Source organism: Remersonia thermophila, chromosome 3 (genome assembly GCF_042764415.1).
Source record: "Remersonia thermophila strain ATCC 22073 chromosome 3, whole genome shotgun sequence".
In the NCBI taxonomy this organism is placed as follows: Eukaryota; Fungi; Ascomycota; class Sordariomycetes; order Sordariales; family Chaetomiaceae; genus Remersonia; species Remersonia thermophila.
In genome coordinates this window covers 2,217,706-2,243,492 of record NC_092219.1, presented here as the reverse complement: position 1 = coordinate 2,243,492, position 25,787 = coordinate 2,217,706, and the positions used below count along the sequence as shown (strand labels likewise).

Below are 25,787 nucleotides of genomic sequence, written 5' to 3'. Positions count from 1 at the left end.
TCCCTCCTACCCCTCTACTTGTCGAGAATCTGCTTGATATCGAACAGGAACCATGTTGTTTGGTGGTGGTGGTTGTTGTTGTTTTGTTGATGTTATTGACCTGATGGGGTTGCCCAGTACGAAGCACAGTGCCCCAAGTACAGTACGTACTATACCATAGCCACGGAGGATAGGTTCTCCACAAAAAAAGCCACCCCACGAGTTACGCAGTACACAGTACGCAGAAAGTGGTGCAGCGAAACTGCCCGCTGGCCGGCCACCAGCTGACGGGCAGCTGAGAGGCGTCCGACCCGACCGGGATCCCCCCCCTGCCCCGGGGACCGCGGTCACCTTCGGCTTGGAAAAGCTGCAGCTCACCAATGGCAGACGGCAACAAAATCGACGGCGCCGGACAAACAGAGCAAGTCGGCAGCAAACTCACGGGCCTCGGCGCCTAACATCTTGTTTGGTCCACCGCTGCTCCGAGGGAAGGGGAGGGATTCCTGCGAGACAGCCGCTCCTCCAACGGGTCATTTACCCACCCCCCTGCATCCATCAATGTTCGCCTGGACGTTTGCGAGCCGAGCGGTGCCGGCCTCAGCATCAGCATCAGCATCAGCCTCAGCTTCAGCTTCAGCCGCAGCAGCCCTCACCAGCACCGTCTCCCGCACCCTCTCCCGCGCCGCCTCCCGCACCGCCTCTCGTGCGTGCTGCTCTTGGTCCTCCTTCTCCTCCTCCTCGTCGCTCGCCAGGCAAGCCGCCAGGAGATCGCCCCTCGCCATGCCTCTCCGAGCCAAGCTGCTCGCCGAGCAGCTCCAGCTGGGACAGCAGCAGCAGCAGACGCGCTATGTAGGCATTTCTCCTTTTCGTCCCCCCTTGGATCCCCGATCCCGTCGAGGATGAAACGCTCACGGCCCTCCTTCTCCTCCTCCTCTCCCAGATGTCCACAGAAGAGGCCTACGAGCTCTTCAAGCCCCGCGACGGCGACGAGCCCGAGGATGTCCTCTTCAACAGCCTCTACGGCCTCCGCTCCATCGAGCTCAACCGCCCCAAGAAGCTCAACGCCCTCAACGGCTCCATGATCCGCAAGATCGCCCCGCGCCTGATCGAGTGGTCCAAGTCGGACATGGCCAACGTGGTCGTCATGAAGGGCGCCGGCGACAAGGCCTTTTGCGCCGGCGGCGACGTCGCCCAGCTCGCCCTCTGGAACAAGGAAGGGCCCGAGGGCCGCGCCCGGTCCAGCGAGTTCTTCGCCCAGGAGTACCAGCTCGACCACCTCATCGCCACCTACAACAAGCCCTACATCGCCTTCATGGACGGCATCACCATGGGCGGCGGCGTCGGCCTCAGCATCCACGCCCCCTTCCGCATCGCCACCGAGCGCACCGTCTTCGCCATGCCCGAGACCAACATCGGCCTGTTCCCGGACGTCGGCGCCTCCTTCTTCCTGCCCCGCCTCCCCGGCTACGTCGGCACCTACCTCGCCCTGACGAGCGCCCGCCTCACGGGCGTCAACGTCTACTACGCCGGCATCGCCACCCACTACCTCCACTCCACCACGCTCCCGCTCCTCGAGTCCCGCCTCGCCGAGCTCCGCTTCCGCGACTACGACTCCAAGGAGGAGCGCCTCGCCGCCATCAACGCCACCATCGAGGAGTACGTCACGGGCCTCCCGCACGACCAGCCCATCCTCCTCGGCGGCCTGCTCCGCGAGGCCATCGACCGCTGCTTCTGCCACGGCACGGTCGGCGAGATCGTCCGCGCCCTCGAGGCCGAGCAGGGGCCCACGCGCGCCTGGGCCGACGAGACCCTCGCCGCCCTCCGCTCGCGCTCCCCGACCTCGGTCCACGTCGCCCTCCGCCAGATGCGCATCGGCCGCCAGTGGTCCATCCGCACCACCTTTGTCCGCGAGCACGCCATGGCCTCGCGCTTCATGGAGACGCACGACTTCACCGAGGGCGTCACGGCCCTGCTCATCGACCGCCGCCCCGCCAAGTGGCAGCCCGCGTCGCTCGACGACGTGCCCCCCGGCGAGGCCTCGAGCGCCAAGCTGACCGACAGCTACTTCCGCCTGCCCAAGGGCCACAACGCGCTGCCCCTGCTGAGCGACGCCGACTACGACGAGTACCCCCACGCCGGCAAGTTCGGCGTGCCCACCGAGGACCAGGTCGAGCGCAAGGTGAGCATGGGCACCCTCACCCACGCCCAAATCATCGAGGACTTTTTGCGCGAGAAGAACTACAAGCAGGGCGTGCGCGAGGTGGTGGAGGAGATCCTGACCCGGAAGACGACGGGCGGGCCCAACGACGTCGCCAAGTGGGTGTATTAGGGTTCCGTCCTGGTGTACGATAGGTAGATATCGACTGGTAGCCCAAGCTGCATGCCTATGAGTCCCGACGTGCCCTGATGGTGGATTTGCGGATGGCTCTTCCTTGGCCCTTCGACAACGGCGCGCCCGGCTTCCGTGCCTAGGTCCTAGACCCGTCTATCGCGTGTGACCATGGTCGTCCAGAGAATTACGGCTCCCGTGCTTCAAGAATAGCGCGCTTCCGCCTCGGCATTGCTTTCGCTAGGTAACGGAATGCTGTGACTTTTTTTCTCTGCTTGTTCATCCAGCCATCCATCATGATACGGCATTAACTACTACAGTTGATGGAAAGGTGTAGCATGCGGGTGCGTGTAATAGGTATCCCTCTCTCTTTTCCTTTTTCTTTGTTTTCTTTACCACGTGCTCGGTTTCCACATCTGTAGCTTTTACACCCCCAAGCTCTTGACGCACACCCACAACGCCACCGGCACAATCACGTTGTCGTTGCCTCCCGTGAGCACCGCCTCCGTCATGCTCGCCAACGTCGCGCACCCCGCCGCGCGAGGGACCTCCCGGCTCCACCACCCCGCGTCGAGCAGGCTGCGGAGGGCATCCATCCCGGAGCCCGTCCGAGCGTCAGCGGCAGTTTCGGCGGCGGCGGCGGCGGCGGCGGCGGTGGTGGTGGTAGCGGCGGCGGCAGCCTCCCAACCGCCCGCTCTCAACCACGCCGCGGCGAGCATGAGCCCGAAAAACACGGCGCCGGCAAACGCGGCGCTCCCCTCGAGGCTCTTCCCCCCGCCCCACAGCCACTTGCGCCGGCCCATGCGGCGGCCGACGAGGGACGCGGCGGCGTCGCCGAGCCCGACGCACACGACGCCGGCGAGCATGGCCACCTCGCGGCCGGGGGTGTCCCAGCCAAAAAAGGGCGACGACGACGACGACGACGACGACGACGACGACGACGGGAACGGCAACGACCGCGGCAGCGACGCCAGGCTCAACCACAGCGGGATCGCGCACCCGATGAGCAGGAAGATGTGGCTCACGACGACCGGCCCGCGCAGGTCCCTCCCGTCCACGTACGGCGCCAGGAACCGGGCGATGGGCCGCGACAGCGGCGGGAGCTGGCTGGCCCGCAGCATGTCGAGCAGGAGGAAGACGGCCAGCACCAGCGCCAGCGCCAGCGCCGCGTAGCACGGATCCACGTACGTCGCCGGCAGGAACATGGCCACCATGGTGAAGTGGAACACCTTGCGGCGCGTGTCGACCTCGCAGGTCCGCGAGAGGCGGAAGACGACGGCGAGGCCCGTGACGAGGACGAGCAGCCAGTAGAGCGAGACCAGGAGGCGGGAGTTGGACGCGCCCCAGGCGGCGACGCGGAGGCGCTCCACCCAGCCGGCGGCGCAGCGCTCGCGGCACGGCACGCCGCCGCCGCCGCCGCCGCCGCCGCCGCCGCCGTCATCGCTGGCTGCCGCGGAGGATCCGAGCAGCGGCGGCAGGCAGACCCAGCGCTCGAGGCTGGCCCGGACGACGTGGAACCGAAACGCCGTGAGGTCGCCAAAGAGGTAGCCCAGGGCCCAGCCGATGGGCTCGTTGCCGCCGAGGGCGCGGTCCTGGACGTACAGGCGGATGCCGACCAGGATGACGAGCAGGATGCAGAGGTACACCCAGGCGGCGTAGAGCCACCTGCGGAGGGCCGCCTGGGCTTCGGTGAGCGAGAAGAAGGCGCGCACGCTGGTCGAGACGGCGCGCTTGCGCCGGCCGGAGGGGGTCGTTCTCTCCACCGGTGGGGCGGCGGCGGGCTTGGAGGCGGCGGGGAGGACGTGGCGCCGCGGCGGGCTGCGGCTGGCGTGTTCGCCTGGCCCGTCGAGGTCGTCGTCCACCGGCCGATCGGTATCGGAGCCGGTGGCGGTGGCGGTGGCGTGGCTGGCTCTTGACCAGGAGCGAGGGCGAGAGCCCGGCAGGAGCTGGCGGAGGAGCTGGCACGCCGACTCGGGCCGTGCCGAAGGGGCCGTCCGCCTGAGCCGCCACTTGGGCACGCGAGAGAGCGAGATGGACCACTGGATGACATGGCTGCAGAAGGCGAGCAGGCCGATGCCGCCCCCCCAGAGCAGCGCCTTCAGTATGACGGCCTGCGGGGAGGTGGCGAGGAGGAGCAGGCTGATGAGGGCTGCCGAGAGCAGCTGCACCTCGGAGACCAGCAAGCTGGTTGCGGCGAGATGATGCAGGATCAGGCAAAGCGTTTGATGGAGAGGGTAGAGCAAGGCCAAAACCTCACGGGAGAGGCCGTCCTGTCCCGCGGGCTGCGCCGCGGGCGCGAACAAGGGCAGGCTGAAAGGGAGGCATGACAGCACCCAGTGTGCGGAGCTGATGGGCTCCCAGCATCGTGCGCCCGGCACGAGCGGCTTTGGCAGCGCGCAGAGGCCGAGAACGAGGCTTGGCAGCACGGCGTGTTTCACGTTGGGGGCCACGAGGAGCGATACGAGGGCGGGGACCAGAGGCGGGTAGAGCAGCGGCGCGGGGTCGAAGGAGGCGGGGATGCGAAGCGGGACGGTCGTCGACGGGTTGCCGTGGCGGTAGGCCCAGACGACGAGGCGTAGGGGATACGCAGCGGCGAGGAGACACGAAACGCCGGCGACGGCCAGCAGCTCTACGCAGGGGTGTGTCGTGTTAGCATGCGATCCGGCCGGCCCGGTCTTGGTTCCGGCGACGGCGGCGGGGCGGCGTACCTTTGTGGTACTGCAGCAGGAACGGCTGCACCTCGGCATTCAAAGCCACCGTGCCCGCCTGGCAGGCCAGCAGGACGACCTCGGCCGCCCTCCGGACGAGCTCCTTGCGGCGGCGGACGCGGTCTGCCGCGCGCCTCTTGTCGCATTCCGGAGCCCCGGGGCCGGCACGCAGCCCCGATCCTGCTTTCCGGCCCTCCTCTTCAAGCACCGCGGGCGAGAGCAGGGGCGTGGATGCGCCCGAGAGCTGCTCGTTGGCCCCGCGCAATCCCTTGTGCAACCTCGGCTTGGGCGCGGGTAACCCTTTGAGGAAGTGCTCGTCGTCGGCCTCGGTTCCGCTTTCGCTGGGGTGCGACGAGTCTCTCGCCAACGAGGAGAGGGGCCCGTCGCCGCCTCTCGGGCTGCCCGGCCGGGGGCGGAAGCCGATGCGGTCTGCGGCGTCGCGGAGCTCCGAGCTTATGCGATGGTACGGGTGAGGCGAGCGGGCGAGGGAGCGGAGGGAGCCATGGCCGTCCTCGGAGCGGCCGAGGCCAATCGTATCCTGGGTCGGGTCCAAGGTCTCAGGCATCGCCGGTCGAAGATTCATGGACGAGGGGCAAGGGGAGGTGGACGCGGGGCAACATGGGATCGGTGGTCTCCGATAAGGGACGCGGACGGAACCAGCGCCGCTGACGACCGACGGACGGTTGGGAAATGTTGAATTGGTCGATAGGAGCTGCAGTGTCAGTGTCGCATGATGTGGTGGTGCGGCGGCGTGTGTGTGCGTGTGTGTTTGTGTGTGTGGTGGTGGTAGGTGATGGCGACGACCGCTGCCCGTCTGGTCTGGCGCAACATGCAACGTAGGTGGTCGTGTCGCCAGAATCACATGGAAGTTGTCCCGAGCTCCATCGCGTGTCGTTTGGCCGTTGGGCCCTGCTCTTGGCACGCCAAGCCCAGGAACGGCAGAACCCGCCTGCGCCACATGGGAGCCGACGGGAAGAGATCCAATGTGGGGCGCTCGGCGGGCCTTTTGAGCAGCTACGCCACAGCGCGGCATGTGGCTTGCCGGAGGGCCGCAGGTGTTGATGCTCCGTCCGTCACGATGAAAAGCTGGGGGACCTAACCTGACACAGGAGGTGTACACAGTAGGTGTACTCACAATACTTCGTACGTCACTCATGACCACATGCAACCCCTTGTCTTGCAGAAAGTCTCATGTGGGATTTTCTTGGACTCATGCACGTTTCACTTGCCGCGTCTGTATTGCTGTAGTAGGTACTGCGTACATGACGACATCTCGGCCTGCATCTTGGGTACAAAGCAAGTACGTATCCTATAGTAGACTGATAAATGCAGAAGGCTGGTGGTGGTGCCGGTGCAGCCTTTTGCCCGACATGCATCCATGCCACGGCTGGATCGCTTCCCGTTCCTCCACACCCGATGGTGGGAGCAGCGAAGTGCCAGGACAAAGAGCCAACACCAAGCACGGAACGTTTCCTCGGAGGCCACGAATTGCAGCCGGCCAGCCATACAAATCACCACATCCCACCCGTGGCTCTCGGTGCGGCTTGCTTCCCGTATCGGCGTGGTCGCCTTTTCGTCTTTCAGGGTCTGAAACTTCGTGTCCGCACATCGCCCTGCATGAATCGCTCGCCCGAGGTACCTACAGGGGTAGGCTCCTTACGGTATACGTATACGCGGCTGCTCAGAGGGACAAGAGGCCAACGGACCCTTTCCCTTCACCGTCCCATATCAATGACGTCGATGATACGAGCAAGGATCCCCGCTGCGACTGCGGAGGCGCAGGATGCAATAGCGACGCTCCTATAGCAGGTGGAAGCCTGGGGGCAGCAAGGACACCCAAGGTTGCAGCCGACCCGTGCGATGTTCAGCGTAGAAATATCTCCACGGGCCATTCATTGGCCTGACTCACCCTTGGGATCTCAGGGCTGAACCGCAAAAAAGTCCGAGAGGCCTCGGGCACCTGCTCAATCCCGATGGCGAGAGGAAAAGACATCTGTCGACATGTTTCTGTTTCTCGTCCTCACCGGCGTCGCCCGCGTGGCGTCAGGTTTTCGGACGCTAAGCACTGCCTACCGACGGGTCCCAGCCCCATACCTACTAGTACGTAGCTCAGGGCGGCATTGGATGGGCAAGGCGGCTTAGATGCGTACCTGATGGTAGGGAGCGCGAGTCGGTGGAGAGGGGAAAAAAAACCCCCCCCACACCGCTGGGCGGCCGCCAATGGCAGACCTCTCAGAAACCGGATGGCTGGCGGCTGCGTTGGACGCTGAACTTGGCGGCTGGATGGCTGGGGTTTGCCGAGCCGCAACAGGCGCGCGCAGAACACGACGCCGCTCAACGTTGTTACCAAGGCGAGAAAGGGCAAAACCACACCGAGACAGAAAGATTCTTGGGCGTTTGGAGGGTGTGTGTCCCGAAAGTAGTGTACAAGTAGGCCGTGTGCCTGCTAGAGTAGATCGTTCCCCGACCAGCCGGGCGATCTCGATACCATCTTGACGTTAACCACGGTAGCGTTGGTCCCCCCAAAAAGAAGGTTGTGTTTGGAGCTGCTCCAACGATGCGACGTGGTTCGTTGTTTTGGCTTTCCGTGGAGCGGCTGTGACACGCCGGCGTGTCCTTTCCCCCCCACCGTTCGCTCCAAACACGTCGGACGGGCCATCGGGTTCCCGGCCCAGCGGCGCTAGCGAGACACGCGAATGCCTTGGCAACCCAGCATGCGCCCGAGCCCACCATCCCTGTCATTGCAGCGGCGTCATCCAGGCTGAGGCGATCTGCACAAGTGGATGGATGGATGGATGCGTTGTTGGTGCCCCTCGTCGACGGAATGCTCACACCTCACACATTACGGAGCACATGGAGGGGAGGGGGGGGGAGGGGGGTGGGCGGCTTTTTTGCCATTTTTTAATCTGGCCTTGTCGCCACCCTGGGTGGGCTTCTGGCAAAAAAAAAAAAAAAAAAAAAAAACAACCAACTTGACGACAACAAGAAAGAATTGGGTTCTCAGGGCCTGCATTGGAACCTGGGGGGGCTTCTGGAGAGTTTCATCGCGCCGATTGTGTGTGTGAGGAAAGGACAAGCCGGAAGCTGTTTCGACGGCATCGTGAGGTAAGACGAATGTTTGCCCAATCAGTCCCTCCCTTGTTTTCCTCTCTTACGGTGTGCGCTTTGTTTATCTATCCACTTCGTATACCCGGTTTTTTGCCTCCAGTTTTGTGGCTCTTGGGAACAAGGATCCGGCCGTGACGTTGTGGTGTTTGGCGGATCTCCTCTTCTCGACGGGGTGGCTCTGCCATGTCTCATCCGCACCCAGCCTCTCGGGTTCTTGACTTTTTCTTCTTCTGATAAAGCTCGCGCCCGTGTCCTTCGCACCGCTGATCTCAACACAGGCCGACCGAGGAAACACGGGCTTCTCTGGCGTCCTCTGTACCGACAGACCACCTTCCGCCTTGTATCGTCCCGTCAACCCCGGATCCTCTGGGGGGAACATCTTCATCGCCACCATGGACCATCTCAACGGCACCAAATCCGACCACACGCCTCTTCCGGTTTCCGAGAAGCAGGCAGTGTCCAACCTCGAGTCCGCGCCCGAAAGGCAGCAACGCCCATCGTCGCCCGCCAGCACGACCTGCCTCCGGAAGAACGGCGTGGTCTTGCTGCTCTGCGGGCTGCTTCTCTGGGGGGGTGCCGTAGCCGTGTCGGATCTGCGTTGTCACGGCGACTCGACCGAGCTTCAGGACGGCGTCCTCCCCTCTGGCCCCGAGCCCATCGAGGCCGTCCCTCGCATCCACGTGGGCCGCGAAGCCTCCATCCCGCGCCTGGCGAGGCGACAGGAGACCACCGTCGTCGTCATCACGCCCGGAGCCGAGGAGACCGGCTCCTCGACTTCGGAAGCGGATGATTCGTCGTCCTCGGATCCCCCGGCGGAAACTTCTTCGACGCCGGACGACAGCAGCACCAGCGGCAGCTCGGAACCTCCGGAGTCGTCCACGAGCAGCAGTTCAGAGTCGTCCACCACCAGCGAGCCGAGTGAGAGTAGCACGCCTCCGCCTGAGACCAGCACCACCACCACCACCACCGGCGACGACGACAGCACTCTTCCTCCTCCTACTTCCACCTCTGATCTGCCCGGTACGTCCTCAACTCCAAGTGGACCAATCTTTTCTTCGTCGTTTCCACCCGAAATATCGGGTACGTCTTCAACTGGGTTGGACCCATCCTCTCTTCCTCCTCTTCCCTCTACTTTTACGTCCACGTCTTCTTCTCCTTCACCAACGTCCTCCGATCTGGGTACGTCCTCGTCCCCATCATCCTCCAGCACCCCTACGAGATCGTCCTCGTCCCCGTCCCCATCCTTTTCACCACCATCCTCGTCACCCTCACCCTCATCACCAACGTCATCACCATCACCATCAGAACCATCATCCTCACCATCACCCTTACCGTCATCAGAACCACCGTCATCATCAGAACCAACACCAGAACCATCCCCAGAACCATCCCCAGAACCATCCCCGGGACCATCCCCGGAACCATCCCCAGAACCATCCCCGGAACCATCCCCGGAACCATCCCCGGAACCATCCCCGGAATCCTCCTCGGAATCCTCCTCACCATCCTCCCCATCATCGCCGCCACCATCGTCCGACTCGCCATCGGCCACCACCCCGATCGACGGAAGTACGTGCACATACCAGCGAGTGCTTTTATTGCCGTTCTTCTTGCCATGATCCTTCTCCTCCTATTCTTCTTCTTCTCCCCACCATGGCCTCGATCTATCCGTCCTTCCCCCGTACCTAGGCTAACCATCCGCCCCCTTTCCGCAGATACGACCCTCACAACAACCACCCGCGGCACCACCACCGACTCCCCGACCACGACCACGAGGCCGTCGACTTCCCGATCCGTCACCACGACCTTCACCAGCACCCAGCCCGATGGCGCCGTCATCACCATCACCGACGTCACATGGGTCCCTGCCGAGCCTACCGACACGGGCTCTCCGGGCGGCAACGCGCCGACCCTGCAGAACGTTGCCCCGCGCAGCACGGGTTCTGTCGTGGCGACCGTGATGGCGGCGGTCGTCGGGTTCGCCGGGATGCTTCTTTTGTGAGCGGACGGCGATGGCCTGCGGTAAAGCGGGTTGAAGAGATGGTTTCTTTCTCCTCTTATTCCGTTCTCATCTTGTTTTCTTGTTTCTCGTTCCTCGTTTCTCCTTGATTTTTTTTGGCTTGAATTTCGCACTGGCATTGAGCGAGGCTGGTCTTGGGAGAGAGCGAGGGTTTTCAAAGGCTCTCATTGCATACATTCATTACCAGGGATGGGCCGCCCGGCGAGGCGGCTCTAGTCATTCCTTTTCCTTTTTTTTTCCGGCGGCGTCTTCACATCACGTCGCATGTAGACGTTCATTATGCATACACTCGCGAAAACGCGACGGCAGCACTTTGTACATAGATCGACATTGGGACGGGGAACCGGCATCAGGATCGGGACTTGGGATTTGGCACGACAGCGACGGATCGCCGCAGCCGCAAACGATATCACGCTCTTTTATGTACTACAACACTGGTTGGCAGATCAGGGACAAATCTTGGATGGATGGATGGGACGGCGGCGACACGCCTGGGATATAAGGTGGCATAGACTGAGGGGCCGCACCGGCCGGGTTTATTGGGTAACACTCTGATGTACATAGGCACATGGCAATGAGAACCAAGTATCGATATCTTTACAATGCATGAATCACTCTGCGCTCCTAGGCGTGTTGATTCTGGTTTCAGTCTCCAGGATGTATGCCAAACTCTTCCTGAGGGTATCGATTCAAGATGAAATATAAACACCGCAGCGTGATTCAGCCATGTCCCCTCAGGGCGTTCTCTGCAAAATATATATATATATTGAAAAAAAGACCAGACACGGAACGCGAACCCTATCCCAATGCATACCAAACGCCGCCTTGTATCCGTCCCCCATCCCCAGCCAGCCATGGGTGCCCCGGGTCTCTTAGCCGGGTCCGATCTTGGGCATGTCGTGGTGCTCGCTCAGGCGGGCGAGGTGAGCGTTGAGCTCCTCGACGCGCTGCTTGTGCGTTTTGAGCAGCTCGGGGCGGATGCGTCCGGATTCGGTCAGCTCTTTTAACTGTCGGGGGGAAGGCTCGTTAGATTCCATCCTTTTTTGATCCATCGACGGATCGCCGCGCCCTTGAATCAAGAGACGGGGCGGGCGTGCCGGGAAAACGTACCCTCTTCCTCCTCGCCTCGGCGAAGCGCCGTTCCGCCTCCGTCTTGGCCACCTCGTCATCGCCATCGTCGTCGTTGTCATCGTCGTCGTTCTCTTCCTTGTTCTTGTTCTTTTTCTTCCTCCTCCTCTCCGCATCGTCATGCTCGTCGTAGGATCTGCTTCGCGACCGGGGCTCTGCGAGCGCCGCGTCGTCCCGCGCCGCGGGCACGAGCGCCTTCTTGCCGTCGTCGCTGCCGCTGCCGCCCCCGGTGGACAGGTTCTTTTCGAGGTCGGTCTTGTCCTTGGACTTTTTCTTCTTCTTTTTCGTCACGCCCGCGGCGCCCTTGAGCTTGAGCGGGCCGCGGGCCACGGAGGCGTACTCGTCGGAGGGCATGGTGGCGAAGCTGGGAGATGCGCTGGGGAGGGTGCTCGGACAAGACGGGACTGGCGGAGCGCGCGAGAGAGGAAGGACGTCGCGGCCAATTCCTTATCGGTTCGATAAGCTTCGATCGGGGAAATGCAAGTAAGGGAGCGGGCGGTCCCACTTTTTTTCCGGGCCCGCCGTGGGCTATAACTTTGCGACTTGGTGGAAAATTTTTTGGTTTTTTTTTTTTTCCTTCTTTTTCTTCTTCAGATCAAAAAGTACCAACGAAGATGCCACGACCGTCACTAGCATCCCACTGTGTTTGGTTGCCAGATCTTTATCAAGATCTCCTTCGGAGAAAAAACTCCTTGATAGGAAGTTTCGCACCTTGATCCAGTGGGTGTGAGATGCTGAAAGATTGGAGACATTTCTTTGCAGTTTGACCGAGTGGCCCGGGTGTTGTTAGATCACACGAGACCGAGGTCAATGAGCTGCAATGTTCCCTGGGGCAGTGGAATTGAGCTCCTGGAGCTAGATATCTGGGAGCGTTGATTTCTGCCATCTACCTGGTGGTATCAAGCCGGTTGGGGTTTCCAGAGCTGCCCATCCATGTTTTTGCTGGAGTGGCAGCGTGAACGTGAACAAACGCCCAGCGCCGTGCCCGATCCTCCCAGATCTGAGCGTTCGCTCGTTCAAGCATCCGTGACCTCTTCTGCCTCCACTATCCTTTCGCTACGGTGTTGGTCCCGAAGAAACTCCTCAATCTGGGAGTCGTGGATGGGCCGGTGCGGCGGACCGGGCGGTTTCTCGGTGGACGACGATCTCTCGCGCTCCGACGGATCCGTTTGCGTGCCACCAAGAAGCTTGCCGACGGCGGGAACGTATTGAGCCACTGTTGTTACCCCATCGTAAGCAGGCATGGTGGTGTCACGTAGCCTGGGGTCGACGCACCTTTGCTGGCGATGCTGGCGTCCTCGTGTTGTGGAGGGCTCTTGGAGCTGGACGCCAGCCTGTCGAGCTCGGCCTTGTACTTCCGTTCGGCGGAGGGGTTGTCCATTTCCGGTTTGGCCAAACCTGATATGCCGAGTTGTTGGAATATCAAGATCAAGAAAGCAATGTGGAATTAGCATCTCAATGGCTCTGCTCCTTGCCAAACAAGCGTCCATCTTATGCAAAGTCTCGGAGAACCGCCTCGGGCCATGACGTCACGAGAGTTCCCATTGTTGACATGCGTCTGGGCATGTTTGACCCAAGTCTCCAGAACCCTAACATGGGAAGGCCAATCCGTAACGAAACGCCGCCTGACAAGGAGCCGGCCGAGAGACTGACTCGGGTTGATTTGGCTTCCTCAAACTTTTCCTGCCCAGAGCCAGAACCCTTTGTTGCTGTCTGTCTGTTCCTCTCCGCAGTACGACAGGACAGCACGAGATCCAGTTTGAGTACGGGGGGGTGGACCAGCTTTCCCGGTCCAGGGGAGGCCGAACATGTGCCGCTCTCATCCGGGATCTGGTGGTTCAGGGAGGCTTCTGGGTGGGAAGGGGCAAAGAAACATGTTCCCAGGCGGGCGACTTTGGACTTTCTTCAACCCCGCCAAGACCAGGCACAGTTGCCCCTCCCCCGGGCCTTCAAATGCCCCGCGATGTGTTTCTGACTTTCCAGCCCGGGAACCCTTTTTTGAACTTTAGCGCCATTTCCTCAACTCGCAGCTCTCACTTTCTTTCTCTCTTTCAGTTCTCTCTCCTCTCTCTTTTCACCTCCCACGCCAATCCCCGAGTCAATCTTTCAAAAGAAAAAGGAGAGGAAAAAAAAGAAAACAAAAAGCTTCATAGTAGAATTGTACTCAACATCCACGCTCTAATACCGCCCACCATGACCCAGACCGACCCCCCATCCCCCACCAAGCCCATCCCCATCACCATCGTCACCGGCTTCCTCGGCGCCGGCAAAACCACCTTGATCCTCAACCTCGTCCCCCAGCTCCGCGCCGTCAACCCGTCCTACAAGCTCGCCCTGCTCAAGAACGAGTTTGGCGACCTGGCCGTCGACTCGCAGCTCGCCTCGTCCTCGGCCATCTCGGGCGTCTCCGAGCTCCTCAACGGCTGCATCTGCTGCAACCTCGTCGGCCAGCTCGGCCCCGCCCTGCGCGAGCTGCGCGAGACGGCCGCCCCGGACCGCGTCGTCATCGAGACGAGCGGCTCCGCCTTCCCGGCGACGCTGGCGCTCGAGGTGAACCGCCTGGCCCGCGAGCAGCCGGGGAGCTACGTGCTCGACGGCGTCGTGAGCGTCATCGACGTGGAGAACTGGGCGGGCTACGACGACACGAGCTACACCGCGCGGCTGCAGGCGAGGTACACGGACCTGGTGGTGTTTAACAAGTGGGAGGCGTGCGACGAGAGGCGCTTCGACGAGGTGAGGGACAGGCTGGGGGATCTCGAGGTGGACGTGGCGTGGGTCAAGAGCGACAAAGGGTGGGTGGATGCCGGCGTGGTGTTCGGGGTGGACGGCGGGCTGGCGAGGGCGCTGACGGACGAGGCCGTCGCCGAGGAGAGGTGCCAGGGCGGCGAGGGCTGCGGGCATGCGCATGAGCAGGGGGGCGGCGAGAAGCATCACCAGTCCGAGGTGGAGGTGCTGTCGGCGGAGCTCAAGGGCGACGGGGCCGTGGATGCGGGCAAGCTCATGGCCTTCCTGCAAAAGGCGCCCAAGGACGAGGTGTACCGGATCAAGGCGGTGCTGACGACGTCCGGCACGGTCAAGAACTCGGACGCGGACGCGGCACCGGGGCCGTCCCCCCGGGGCAGGTACATCCTCAACTGGGCCTTTGGGAGGTGGACGTTTACGCCCCTGGCCGAGGATGCGACCGAGCACGCGTCGAGCAGCGACGCGCTGCTGAGGATGACGGTGATCCTGGCGAGGTACGAAAGCGCCAAGTGGAAGAAGAAGCTCGAGGCTGGCGGGCTGCTAGAGCTGGATGGGTCGGACAAGGGGGAGCTCACGGTGACGAGGGTCAATTAGAGACGACGGCGCAGAGAGGATAGACGTTTGATGATGGTTAGGATAGATCTTCATACCCCCCCTTGGTAATGCGAACAATGCGAACCTTCAAGACACAGTTTTGTGCTCACCCTCTCCGCCGCGAACCTCCTCCCCCTTCTTCGTCTTCGTACTGTTCAATAATATCCATATACAACTCTGCATGCCGATCCGCATCCTTGTCTCCCTTGTCCATCTCTTTCCGCTTCTCCATCTTCCGGCCCCGGCCCAACGTTTTGCTCCCGTCCCGTCCCGGAGGCTGCAGCGCGTCGTCGTGCCAACCGGGTTCGTTTTGCTGCTGTTCTTGCTCTTCCTTGTCTCGGACTCCTTGTCCCCAGGGTTGTTGCGAGCGCGTCGCTTGCGTTGTCGCACTTGGGCCCCGGGTCTGGGGCGGGGGAGCGTAGGCCCGGCGCGGGAGGACCTGTTCCCTTGGCTCCGACGCTCCCTGGGCCGCCGCGCTTGCCCAATGGACCTGGGAGCCTTCGGGATCCGTCCCCAGAACCGGACGGGGCGACGGGCGATCGGGGTTGGAGATAGAGTGGAGGTAATACGGGGCCAGATACTCGGGGTACGAGCGAGAAAGTTGCGGCGGCGTCTGTGTCCGCGTCTGCTGCTGCTGCTGCTGCTTCTGCTGCTGCTGATACAGTTGCTGCTGATACAGCTGCTGATGACGCTTTGCGATGGATCCCGGCGTCGAAACATCTGCGTCGGCACGAGCACCGGCACCAGGGGCCGGGGGAGGTCGAGACGGCGGTGGAGGCGGGGGTGGTGGTCTCCTCTCGGAGCGGTTGGGTAGGGGAGGCGGCGGCAGGGGCAGAGGCTTTTGCTTGTAGTGCTTGGTTTCGGCCGCTGATGGTGCGGGCGATCTGCTTCTCCTCAGGGGCGGGCTGCGGATGGGAGTTGGTGACAGCCGTGCGGTGTTATTAGTCCTTGACGGGGTGGAGGGTGCTCTCTCCCACCGTAGGTGCCGTGGCGGTGAAGGAGGGGGTCTGAGCGGAGGAGGAGGAGGAGGAGGAGGAGGAGGAGGAGGAGGAGGAGGAGGAGGAGGAGGAGGAGGAGGAGCAAGAGGAGGTGGTGGCGGCGGCGGCGGCGAGGAGCTCCCGAGAGGCTTCGATCCTAGGGCATCGTCCGTCGGCGTCGGGGCCTCGATGTTGACATGTGGAACCCCAGGCCGGTCGATCGCGGTCTGCCGAGGCGACGGCCGAGAGGCCTTCGGCGGCTGCTTTGGGGTCATGTCGAGGAACGGTCTCTCGTGAAGACGAGGCGGCGCTTTCTCCGCCTCTCTCCGGTTCGGATACCGGAGGCACATGCGCAGATCTCTCTGGCAGCGCAGGTTGGGGCATGTCGCAGGCAGCGTGCCGGCCCCGAGCGTCGTGCGACAGTAGGGGCAGAGTCCATTTCGGTAGATCTCCGTTCGCACTTGTGCAAGCCGTTCGTCAGCACCACGCCCAGCGCCGTCGCAGCGATGTTCAAGTGAGGGTCCTGACCGCCTGTATACCGCGGGGCGCCTTCTCTCTCTCCCCTGCTCACCAGCTTCGCTCCCTCGGGATTCCTTGGATGACTCGTCGGCGCCATCACTCCCCGCTCACCACGGAACAACGGAGCCGGGGCCGGTCCTGGAGGCGGCGGGGCATCAAACATCCCATGCCTCGCCCCAGGGGTCACACGCTGCGGATACCTAGCCTTTTCAGGTCCCTCGTGCCGTGCTTGCCCCTGGAGTTCTGCTCCATGCTGATGATGGCGCTCGACAACCTGCTCCTTGAACGGCCGATTCTGCTGCGGTCCGTGTAGGTGTGTCGTTGGGTGTTGGCTGTGGCCCGTTGATGCTTGCCATACGGCCGGTGTCGTTGTCCATCGGTGTCCCGGCTGTGTGACGTAGTCGTCCTCGATATCGGTGGACACAGAAGAGGTGTTTTCCTGGGCACGCAGCGTGAGTATATATACATCTACATGTGAATAGGTGGGTGAGTGAGAGCAGTGACATGGTACGCTGCGCCCTTTCCACCGCCGTCCCCGGGGTGCTTTTGAAAGAAGAAGGTAACGCACTACATCTGTCCTTTCAAGATCGTACGGCGAGCCCATGGCTGCAGCAGTGTTCCGGCTCTCGTGCGCAGCATCCGCTTGCAGCTGCCACCGCGCAATCTCGTCGCCGCACTCTTCCTCCGTCGGCGCCTCGATCGGGGAGACAAGCCGTTCGGGCCGGTCTGGGGTGTGAACGATCTGGAACTCTTGGGCCGGTGAAGAGGCCTTCTGGCCATCCTCCTTTTCGCTAAATCTGTGGCGTCCAAGACTCCTGAGACTGCGGAGCTTTCGAGACAGGCTGGACGGGAGACTCGGGCTTCCCTTGGTTGGAGCTGTCGGCATTGTGAAGATATACACGACTTCACTCCTGGACAAGGAAGGTTACAGAGTGAGGTGTAGCCCGCAGCGGCATCATCATATACACACGTGAATTGACCAAGTCAGCACCTCGACGGGATGCGAAAAAGGCATGTTCTGTTCTTTGTGCTGGGTATATGCGGTAATCATCATCGCCAGATTTTCCAAAACCAGATCCACATGACAGAGCGAGCTTTCGTTGTTGTATACCCAAGAACCCTTCTTTGTTTCCGCCCTCCTCGAGTCCCATCCGTCCAACGCACAATGAAGGCCCGTCTGCCATACGCAAGCCACGGGGAGACGCCACCCGATGCCACGCATCAGTGCTGACGCTGCGCTGGGCCAACGCTCAAAGGCTCACCGTCACCGTCATATGGTTGCTCAAAACCATGAGCACCGGAGGCAAGCCGTTGCAGAGCACCTCGACATCCGACAGATATGCCAGGCTCGCCTCTTCGCTCTGGCACGTGTTCTCGCGCGGGATCGGCAGCGTGGTGAACATGACGGCCGTGGAGGCGCTGTTCTGGCGCATGAGCTCGTTCAGAATCAGGTGTTGGGCCCGGCTAGGGAGGTCGTTGAAGGACAGCGAGAGGCCCTGCGTCGCGTAGCTCGCGCCGCCCGCCGTGTTGTCGGGCTGCTCCCCGCCTCCGGGCCCGGAGAGCTGATAGGACGCCAGCAGCTCCGGAATGTTGACGGAGGAGTCGCCGCCGCCCGAGTCGGATCCCTTGGACAGCGAGCTCCTGCGGGATCGGGACGGCGAGCGGTTGTCAGGCGGCGTCGCGGCGAACGAGACCCGCTTGTCCAAAATCAGCTCGCCTCCGGGGCCGCGAGCGAACGATGACTGGCGCGACACGCCGGGGCGGTCGGTTCGGGGTTCCGTCTCGGCGAACATGATCCTCGGCCCGGCACCGTCCTCGTTCGTGATCGTCGTTTCGGGGACAAGGTTGCTCGAGAATCTCGGGGCCGAACTGTTCCTGGACAGCACCGGCCGGTCTAGCTTCAGGATTCCGCGAGGGGCAGGCGACCATCCCCGCGCAGGCCGGCCGTGCGTCGACGTTTCGGTACGGGCATCCACGGCCGTGGAAGCGTCCGACATGGTACCGTAGGAAGACCCGATCGCAGACGCCGTCGACCGCTTGAGCTTCCTCTCCCTCTTGGGGCTCTTGGCACGCTCAAACGCCGTGAAGCTCCTCCGCCGGCGCACCGTCGCGAGCAGCGGCCGCCTGATGCCGTTGTGGTGAGGGTTTCCTTCCGTGTCGGATGAGTCGGACGAGTCGCTTTCCGAATCGCTTTCCATGTCAAGCTCCGCGTCGGAGCTGTCCATGAACGGCAGGTTTTGGGTGTGAATGCCCATGTTGACGCCCCATTCGCGCAGCTGGGACATGCTTGGCTTCTTGGGGAGCTCGTGGAGTTGCGCGATGCTATGGCGTCTCATGGAGGAGATGCCGTGAGCGGGATCGCCGTGGGGATTGTACAGGCCCGGCCGGCCGGCGGTCGAACCCATGACCTGAGCGATGGAGGCGAAGTCCTGCGGCTCGGCCACGGAGTGGCTTCCCCTGTAGGCTCGGATGTCTTCCCACCAGTCCTCGTTTTTCAGGCACTCGTTGACGAGCATCTCGGCCTCCGGGCCCTTGTAGTGCCCGTGAACGATGGTCTCGTAGGTTGACAGGTCGCCCGAGGCCAGCCAAAAGACGAGAATTTCAGCGTCGATCCTCAGCTTCTCCAGGAGCTTCTTGACCCTGCCGCGTTCCTCCTCGACTTCGCTTTCGTACTCGACGAACACGAGCACACGCAGGGTATACACTTTCTTCCACGCAGGCACGGTGCGGAGAATGTAGCCCAGCTGGAGGATCAAGGTGTCTGCGCTGGTCAGCGGGGGTCGACCCGTTTCGAGAGGCGCGGATCACTCACATGTATCAAAGTTCGTGGTAAGCACGTTCTTGCCGTCAGCGTTGATCTCGGCCGACATCTGGATCGGCCAGAGATCAATGTATTTCTTGGTGTTGCTGCCGTCGCTCCGGGGCGGCTCAAGATTCTCGAATCCCTTGCCAACCGCGACGTTCAAACGATACCGCAAAGCCAAGTCCTCAAGAATTGTCATGTAGCTTGTGACAGGCATCAGCTCCTCCGTCTTCATGGCGTCGGTGGGCAGCACGCCCTCCAGAATCATCGACACCGTGTTTCCTCTCCGGCGCCTGCGGACGGGGGCTTCGCCCTTGGGGGTGTCATGCGGCAGCGGGGCCGGCGAAACAGGGGCTTCGGGGACTTGAGAAGAGGTTTGTGAACGGCGCAGCTCGTCCATGTTGTAGAAGCCAATGACGGCGATGTTGGGCCGCATGCCTCCGAGGCCTGCCGAGAGGATGAGGTTCCGCACGCCCCAGGTGATCGACGGCGACATGGTCAGCTGCACGAACGCCTTGATCCTCGAATACTCCGAGATGTAGTTTGTCCAAGCGGACTGCTGCAGCTTGGCTTCGGAGACGCCCGCGGCGAAGTCATCGGTGACGATGACATGGCCGAGGATGTAGAGCCCGCCCTTTTTCAAGGAATTGCAGAACTGGATCAGGCGCGTTTGCCGTCTAGGGTTGTTGATGAGGAGGATGACCTGCGGCCGCCAGAACTTGATGTGCTCCGGCTTGAGTCGCAGGAGGTACTTCCGCACCTGATGGTAGATCAAGCTCTGCGAGACATCGCCCCAATGCTTGGGCGGGCTCAAGTAGTGGATGAGCAGGAAAAGGAAGATCAGGAGAGAGACGGCGGTCGTGGCGTACGTCTCGTCGATGAAGAACATGGCGCCGGCCGAGAGGATGCTGCCAGCGAAGGCCGTCTGCCAGCTGAAGAACTTGAAGGCAGGGCGGAAGTTGGGAGCCGAACCGATCTTGAGGAGGAAGCAGGCCAGGTTCATGACAAAGAAGGTCATCTGTGAGACGCATTAGCCACCGCTCCGCTGGCGGGCTGCGGCTGCAGGGGAACGCGAAGCGACAAAGCCATACCTGGTAGCCCATCGATATCAACGTGGCGATCTGGTTCAGGTTTGCAAACATGGCGATCTGAGCGGCGAAGTAGGTGAGGAAGATGGCCATAACAGGCTCATCAGCACGCTTGGTGCCCTTGCCAAAGGGAGACAGGCCGGGCACGAGCTTGTCTCTGGCGAGGGCCTGCATGAGCTTGGCAGCCCCGATGACGCCCATCAGGGCCGAGAAAAAGCAGGTTGCGAGCTCGCCGGCGAAGATGATGGGGGGCCAGATGTTGACGTCCTGGATGATGTTGGGATTGTGAAGGAGCGACGCGTGGGTGGTGCTCGAGGCCAGGGCGAGGATGACGAGCACGTAGGCAATCAGGGTTGAGAGCATGGCCCAGAGCGTGCCCTTGGGGATGGCCTTGCTGGGGTTCCGGAGATCTCCGGACATGGAGGCGCCGGCGAAGATGCCAGAGGTGGCCGGGAACAAGATGCCAAACAGATCGCGGAGGGTCTTGAAACCGTTGAACTCGTCGCCGCCGAAATGAGGGAGCAGGTTGGACTTTAACGTGGCCAGGCTGGCACCCGTGAACTCGATTCCCCGGGCCGGATCGCTGAAGGAGGGCCGGATCGCGGCCGAGAGGGGAATGCTTAGGATGGAAGTGGTCAGGACGACGAGGAGGGCGTTGCTCGCCTTCGCAAACGTGGAGCTCCCGGCGAGGCAGAGCGAGGTGCAGATGACCAAGACCGCCGTGCCAAAGAGATAATCCCACCAGTAGCCCGTGGGCATGACATGGCCGATATTGAGCTTGATACAGTCAATGAGACCGACGACGTTCAGGGCCGTGTTGAGACACTGGGCGATGTAAAAGAGAACGCCGATGGAACCGCCGAACTCCGGGCCCAGGGTTCTCGAGATCAGGTAGTAAGCACCGCCGCCCTTGACCTCTCCGTTGGAGGCAATGGCCGACAGAGAGAGGGTTGTGACAAAATCCACCGTGTATGCGCTCAGCAAGAGGCCTGACATGAAGCGTGAGCATGCGCATCGGCGACCTCTATCTAGGGAGCAAGGTTCTCACCTAAGATCCCCAGCAATCCGACTTGTCCCAAGATCAAGCCGAATCTCAGGAACATGAGAATGCTGAGGATATTGAGGCATACTGGTATGTAAACACCAGACACGGCCCCCAGCTTGTGCCTCCGGGCGACGGACTCGGGCTCCATGATGACGGAGGCTTGCCGACGGCCGGCGAGGCTAGCTCAAAAAAAGGAAAAAAAAAAAAAAAAAAGGAAAAAAGAGGGTGATGTGCCCGCTGCGTCACAAGCACCTTACCAGTGCAGTGGTTTCGTCTGAAAAGGAGAAATTCATGACCCAAGGATCGATCCGACGACGGACCTCCTCGTTCTATCGAGACCGCCTTTTGGCCTTTGGAGTTTCAGTGTCACCTCAGTGGAGGCTTCAAGGTCGCCGAGGGTCCAGGAGCCTGACTTGATTCACCCTACTCCTCACAGTCCCACCTTAAATGGCCATTGTTTCAGAGAAGATGTGGTTAAGAGGAAGGAATTGCGGGGGGGGAGGGAATAAATACTTGGGGCGGAGGACGGGACTGGATGAAGCCGTACCAGACGAGAGGAGACGGATACGGAACGCGACTCGAGTCCAAGGCGTGGTGGTGGTGGTGTGTTGATGTGTTGATGACCAACGGCTGCGGGCCGGCGGGGGACCAAGCGTTAGCCGGCGCTTGGGGAAGTCCTTCGCCACCTATTACCTAGTAACGAACGATGCGCTAAGAATGCATGAGCCCAAGCAGGACAAGAAAACGCGGTCAATCGGGCAAACCAGGCGGAATATCAAACAAGCCATGCAATGTACGGAACAAAAATACAGATGTACAATCAACCGAACGTGGCCAGGGGGTGCAGTTCGGAATGACCCGTCGTCTAATGTTGTGGCGGATGCTGTTGTTGTTGTTGATGTTTATTGTTTGTTGGAAGAATCGACGTCATCCCGGCCCGGGCCTGGAGGCTGGACGGTCAAATGGACTGTGGGAGGCACTGCCCTGTTAGAGCCCCGGGGCACACACGGCGCGGCCCCTCACTCCTCGCAGCTTCAACCTGGACCTTGGCAAGCATCGGAATTCCCAAAGCGGCAGTCCCTGAAACAGCCCAGAATATGCCGACACGCGCGGGGGGAGGCAACCGCAGTAGCCTGGAACGTTACCGTAGCATACCTACCTACCTACCGTACCAGCAAGGGAAATCAACGTGACCTACCTAACTTACACAGTACACAGTCTCTAGGTAGTTAGGTGGTAGGTTGGATGCAGGCCTATGCTTGGCTCGAGCAGCCTAACGCGGGCTGTGATCCGTCCCCCACGCGGTCCTTTTCTTGTCCCCTAAGCCCTGGGTTTCCAACAGGCGCTGTCAACCCTCATGTTCCGTTGTGTCAAACAGAATCCGCTGCGAGCGGTGGGTCTTCTCTTCAACCAGAAGAGGAGAGTTTGCCGCCTCCCGACCCCGAGATGGTCATGGAGCCCATGGCTTACTTGTGTGTGTTTTGTTTGACGGTTGAAACCACTGATAAGAATTGGGCGGTTCTGACTGGAAGGCCCCTCTGGCGCCCCGCAAGATCCATGGGGCGCAGGTGTGGGCCCCGGCGGGAGTCCCAGGCCCCCGGCCAACGACATCACGGGCTGGTCACCTGCCTGGCAACGCCAACCCTGCGAGCCGTCTGATTTGTGTGTGCCGCGGGAGTCAGCCAGCCCGTCTCCATTCAATCCATCCATCCATCGGCTTACTCCGAGGTCACAAGTTCGTGAAAGGGTCAGCTGTTAAAGAACTCATCCTCAACCTGCGGGCTTCTCTCCCGGTCTTGATCCTCCCGAGACACCCCATCTCTAGCCCGCGATCGGCATCCATCTTGCTGTCCCTTCCTTTCCCCATTGAGGGTCCCTCGTTCCCAGGCCACCCCCAACTGCAGCGGCAGCCGATAACGCCGATATCAACCGGCTCCTCTTCCTCCTCCCTCCGCCGCCGCCGCTGCCGCCGCCGCCGCCGCCACCACCGCCAACATGTCTTATTCTCATAGGGATTCACCTCCGCCGATACAGCAGCTATCGGCATCTCCAGGGTCCTTCCGCGGACGCGCCTTTGGCCGCGCCGAGTCGACGGCGCGGCTCGCGTCCCCGGTTACCCTCGGCACCTCGCCCAATCCCCGTTCCGCGCTGTCCGTTGCCGGCGACGAGTCCGTTCCCGGTGACCTGACGCCATTGCCCGGCCGCGGCTCACGCCGTGCCTCAAACGTGGCCGGGCCGGGCGTGTCGGCCCTCGCTGCCGCCCTGTCCGGCTCCATTGGCACGTCGCCGCCGCGATTCGGCACGCCGCCCGTCCGCAACGCGTCCCCCGCCCCCCAGCCCCCGGCGAACCTCCCTGCTTCCGGGACGCCGAGCAAATACGGCTCGTTCGACGGCCGGAAACAATGGAGCGCGTACGAAGACCCCGAAATCATCAAGAGGCACCTGGTCCAGCCCGGCGACGGGTCCTTGGATGACGCGGCCCGGCAAAGCAGCGACGGGGCCAAGGGCAAGCAGCCCGCCGGCGCAGGAGACCTGGACGACGAGTTCTCGAGCCTGAAGCTGCAGGGCGGCGACATCACGCGACCCATCTACAAGTGGACCGAGGAGGCGGACCAGCGGAGCCGGATGCAGCGCAGCAAAAGCTTCAGCATGCCCCGGCCCGAGCCCGAGACCGAAGAGCTCGACATAAGCCACATCAAGGTCCCTGGCGGGTTCCGCCGCAACTTCATCCGCCGCAACGGCCGCGGCGATGCGGAGGCCGCCGAGGACGGTTTCGGCAGCGGCGCCGGGCAGCAGCCCCGCCTCTTCACGTCGAGCTTCCTGGAGTTCCTGACGTTGTACGGCCACTTCGCCGGCGAGGAGCTCGAGGAAGACGACGAGGTCCTCAAGCCCGGCGAGTACTTCACGTCAGGCAGCGAGGCCGACATATCCGAGGGCTTCTCCGACGAGGAGCCCATGGAGGAGAGCGCCCTGTTGGCCCCCTCGCGGCGCAGGAGGAAAAGAAAGGAACGTGGCGGTAGCGGGCAGAACAGCCCGATGAACGCGGCGTTGCTGCTGCTCAAGTCGTTCGTCGGCACCGGCGTGCTGTTCCTCCCGCGCGCCTACCTCAACGGCGGCATGCTTTTCAGCAACGTGGTGCTGCTCTTCGTCGCCGCCCTGAGCTATTACTGCTTCGTCCTGCTCGTCTCGACGCGCATGAAGATCGAGGGCTCGTTTGGCGACATCGGCGGCGTGCTGTACGGCCCGTGGATGCGCAACTTGATCCTCGCCTCCATCGTCATCAGCCAGATCGGCTTCGTCGCTGCCTACATCGTCTTCACGTCCGAGAACCTGCAGGCGTTCATCTTGGCCGTGACGGACTGCAAGACGCTGATACCCATCACGTGGCTCATCATCATGCAGATGGTGGTGTTTCTGCCGTTCTCCCTGCTCCGCGACATTGGCAAGCTCGGGTTCACGGCGCTCATCGCCGACGCCTTCATCGTCATCGGCCTGGCCTACCTCTTTTACTATGACATCCTGACCCTCAACACCCAGGGCCTCGCCGACATTGTCATGTTCAACCCGCGAGACTGGACCCTCTTCATCGGCACCGCCATTTTCACCTTTGAAGGCATCGGGCTCATCATCCCGATCCAGGAGTCGATGCGGCAGCCCGAAAAGTTCCCCAAGGTCATGTTCGTCGTCATGGTCATCATCACGACCCTCTTCACCGTCATGGGCGCCTTCTCGTATGCGGCCTACGGCTCCAAGACGGAGACGGTCGTCCTGCTCAACCTGCCGCAGGACGACAAGCTCGTCAACGGCGTCCAGCTTTTGTATTCGGTGGCCATCATGCTGTCGACCCCGCTGCAGATCTTCCCCGCCATCCGCATCACGGAGAACGCGCTGTTCACCAAGAGCGGCAAGTACAACCCGTACATCAAGTGGCAGAAGAACGTCTACCGCTTCTTCGTGGTGGCTCTCTGCGCCTTGATTGCCTGGGGCGGCGCCGACAGCCTCGACAAGTTCGTCGCGCTGGTCGGCAACTTTGCCTGCATTCCGCTTGTCTACATCTATCCGGTCAGTCTTGTTTTCATCCTTCGCAACCCGTGTAAAAGGAGGTTCCGTTCCGTTAACGTGGTTCTTTCGACGCATTCCAGCCGATGCTGCACTACAAGGCCGTCGCCAAGACGGCGCTGCGCCGGTGGTCGGATGTTTTGCTCGGAATCTTTGGCTTGATCGCCATGGCGTACACGACCAGCTTGACGATTGCGAGCTGGGCGGGCGATGAAGGCGGCGGAAAGCTGCCGAGCCACTGCGAACTCAAGGCCCGGCCGTTGGGGGCTTGAGAGGGCGCCGTAGGTGGTAAGAAGGTGCTGGGATAGGGTGTGTGGGGGTTGTAGTTATGCCGATGATGGGGTTGGCGTGGGAGCTGCTGCTCAGCCGCGCTCTCCAACAAGAGAGAGAGAGGGGGGTTCACGTGATGACAGCTTGTTTTTTCCTTCTGCCTTTTCTTTTTTTTTTTTTTTTTTTTTTTTTTTCTTTCCTGCTTTCTCTGCTCTGTACCTTGTTATCGGGTTGTTTGCGGTGGTTTTGGTTGGATGGGCATGGCATCTAACTGGCGTTTCCTTGCATGGAAGAGGTTTCTCTTTGGTTTCCTTGTTCTTTGTGAGTTCTGCTTTCTAGACCCTCCGTAGATAACAGAGGCGTAGCGATGGGCATGGTAGAGGAGGAGATGATGGAGAGCAAGAATGCTGATGTGAGT

At 61.7% G+C, this 25,787-nt stretch overlaps 8 protein-coding genes across 8 annotated transcripts; 4 read left to right on the top strand and 4 right to left on the bottom strand.

Moving 5' to 3' along the window:
- Nucleotides 1-537: 537 nt before the first annotated feature.
- On the top strand, nt 538-2,308 carry VTJ83DRAFT_3448 (mitochondrial 37S ribosomal protein mS47; the record flags this gene model as incomplete). Its single annotated transcript, XM_071009827.1, has 2 exons — nt 538-828; nt 920-2,308. The coding sequence occupies 2 exons, from the start codon at nt 538-540 to the stop codon at nt 2,306-2,308; spliced, it is 1,680 nt and encodes a 559-aa protein (XP_070867326.1).
- Nucleotides 2,309-2,733: 425 nt separating this feature from the next.
- VTJ83DRAFT_3447 (uncharacterized protein) lies at nt 2,734-5,581 on the bottom strand (the record flags this gene model as incomplete). The annotated part of the gene is made up of 2 exons (XM_071009826.1): nt 2,734-4,937; nt 5,017-5,581. 2 exons carry the CDS (start codon nt 5,579-5,581, stop codon nt 2,734-2,736), a joined length of 2,769 nt encoding a protein of 922 aa, XP_070867325.1.
- A 2,935-nt stretch (nt 5,582-8,516) lies between these two features.
- VTJ83DRAFT_3446 (uncharacterized protein) lies at nt 8,517-10,126 on the top strand (the record flags this gene model as incomplete). The annotated part of the gene is made up of 2 exons (XM_071009825.1): nt 8,517-9,144; nt 9,840-10,126. 2 exons carry the CDS (start codon nt 8,517-8,519, stop codon nt 10,124-10,126), a joined length of 915 nt encoding a protein of 304 aa, XP_070867324.1.
- An 890-nt stretch (nt 10,127-11,016) lies between these two features.
- Nucleotides 11,017-11,626, bottom strand: VTJ83DRAFT_3445 (uncharacterized protein; the record flags this gene model as incomplete). Its single annotated transcript, XM_071009824.1, has 2 exons — nt 11,017-11,151; nt 11,255-11,626. The coding sequence occupies 2 exons, from the start codon at nt 11,624-11,626 to the stop codon at nt 11,017-11,019; spliced, it is 507 nt and encodes a 168-aa protein (XP_070867323.1).
- Nucleotides 11,627-12,288: 662 nt separating this feature from the next.
- VTJ83DRAFT_3444 (uncharacterized protein) lies at nt 12,289-12,653 on the bottom strand (the record flags this gene model as incomplete). Its single annotated transcript, XM_071009823.1, has 2 exons — nt 12,289-12,488; nt 12,548-12,653. The coding sequence occupies 2 exons, from the start codon at nt 12,651-12,653 to the stop codon at nt 12,289-12,291; spliced, it is 306 nt and encodes a 101-aa protein (XP_070867322.1).
- An 812-nt stretch (nt 12,654-13,465) lies between these two features.
- On the top strand, nt 13,466-14,608 carry VTJ83DRAFT_3443 (uncharacterized protein; the record flags this gene model as incomplete). The annotated part of the gene is made up of 1 exon (XM_071009822.1): nt 13,466-14,608. One exon carries the CDS (start codon nt 13,466-13,468, stop codon nt 14,606-14,608), a length of 1,143 nt encoding a protein of 380 aa, XP_070867321.1.
- Nucleotides 14,609-17,354: 2,746 nt separating this feature from the next.
- On the bottom strand, nt 17,355-21,188 carry VTJ83DRAFT_3442 (uncharacterized protein; the record flags this gene model as incomplete). The annotated part of the gene is made up of 4 exons (XM_071009821.1): nt 17,355-18,865; nt 18,917-19,925; nt 19,999-20,984; nt 21,044-21,188. 4 exons carry the CDS (start codon nt 21,186-21,188, stop codon nt 17,355-17,357), a joined length of 3,651 nt encoding a protein of 1,216 aa, XP_070867320.1.
- Nucleotides 21,189-23,035: 1,847 nt separating this feature from the next.
- VTJ83DRAFT_3441 (uncharacterized protein) lies at nt 23,036-25,371 on the top strand (the record flags this gene model as incomplete). Its single annotated transcript, XM_071009820.1, has 2 exons — nt 23,036-25,102; nt 25,183-25,371. 2 exons carry the CDS (start codon nt 23,036-23,038, stop codon nt 25,369-25,371), a joined length of 2,256 nt encoding a protein of 751 aa, XP_070867319.1.
- Nucleotides 25,372-25,787: the final 416 nt, after the last annotated feature.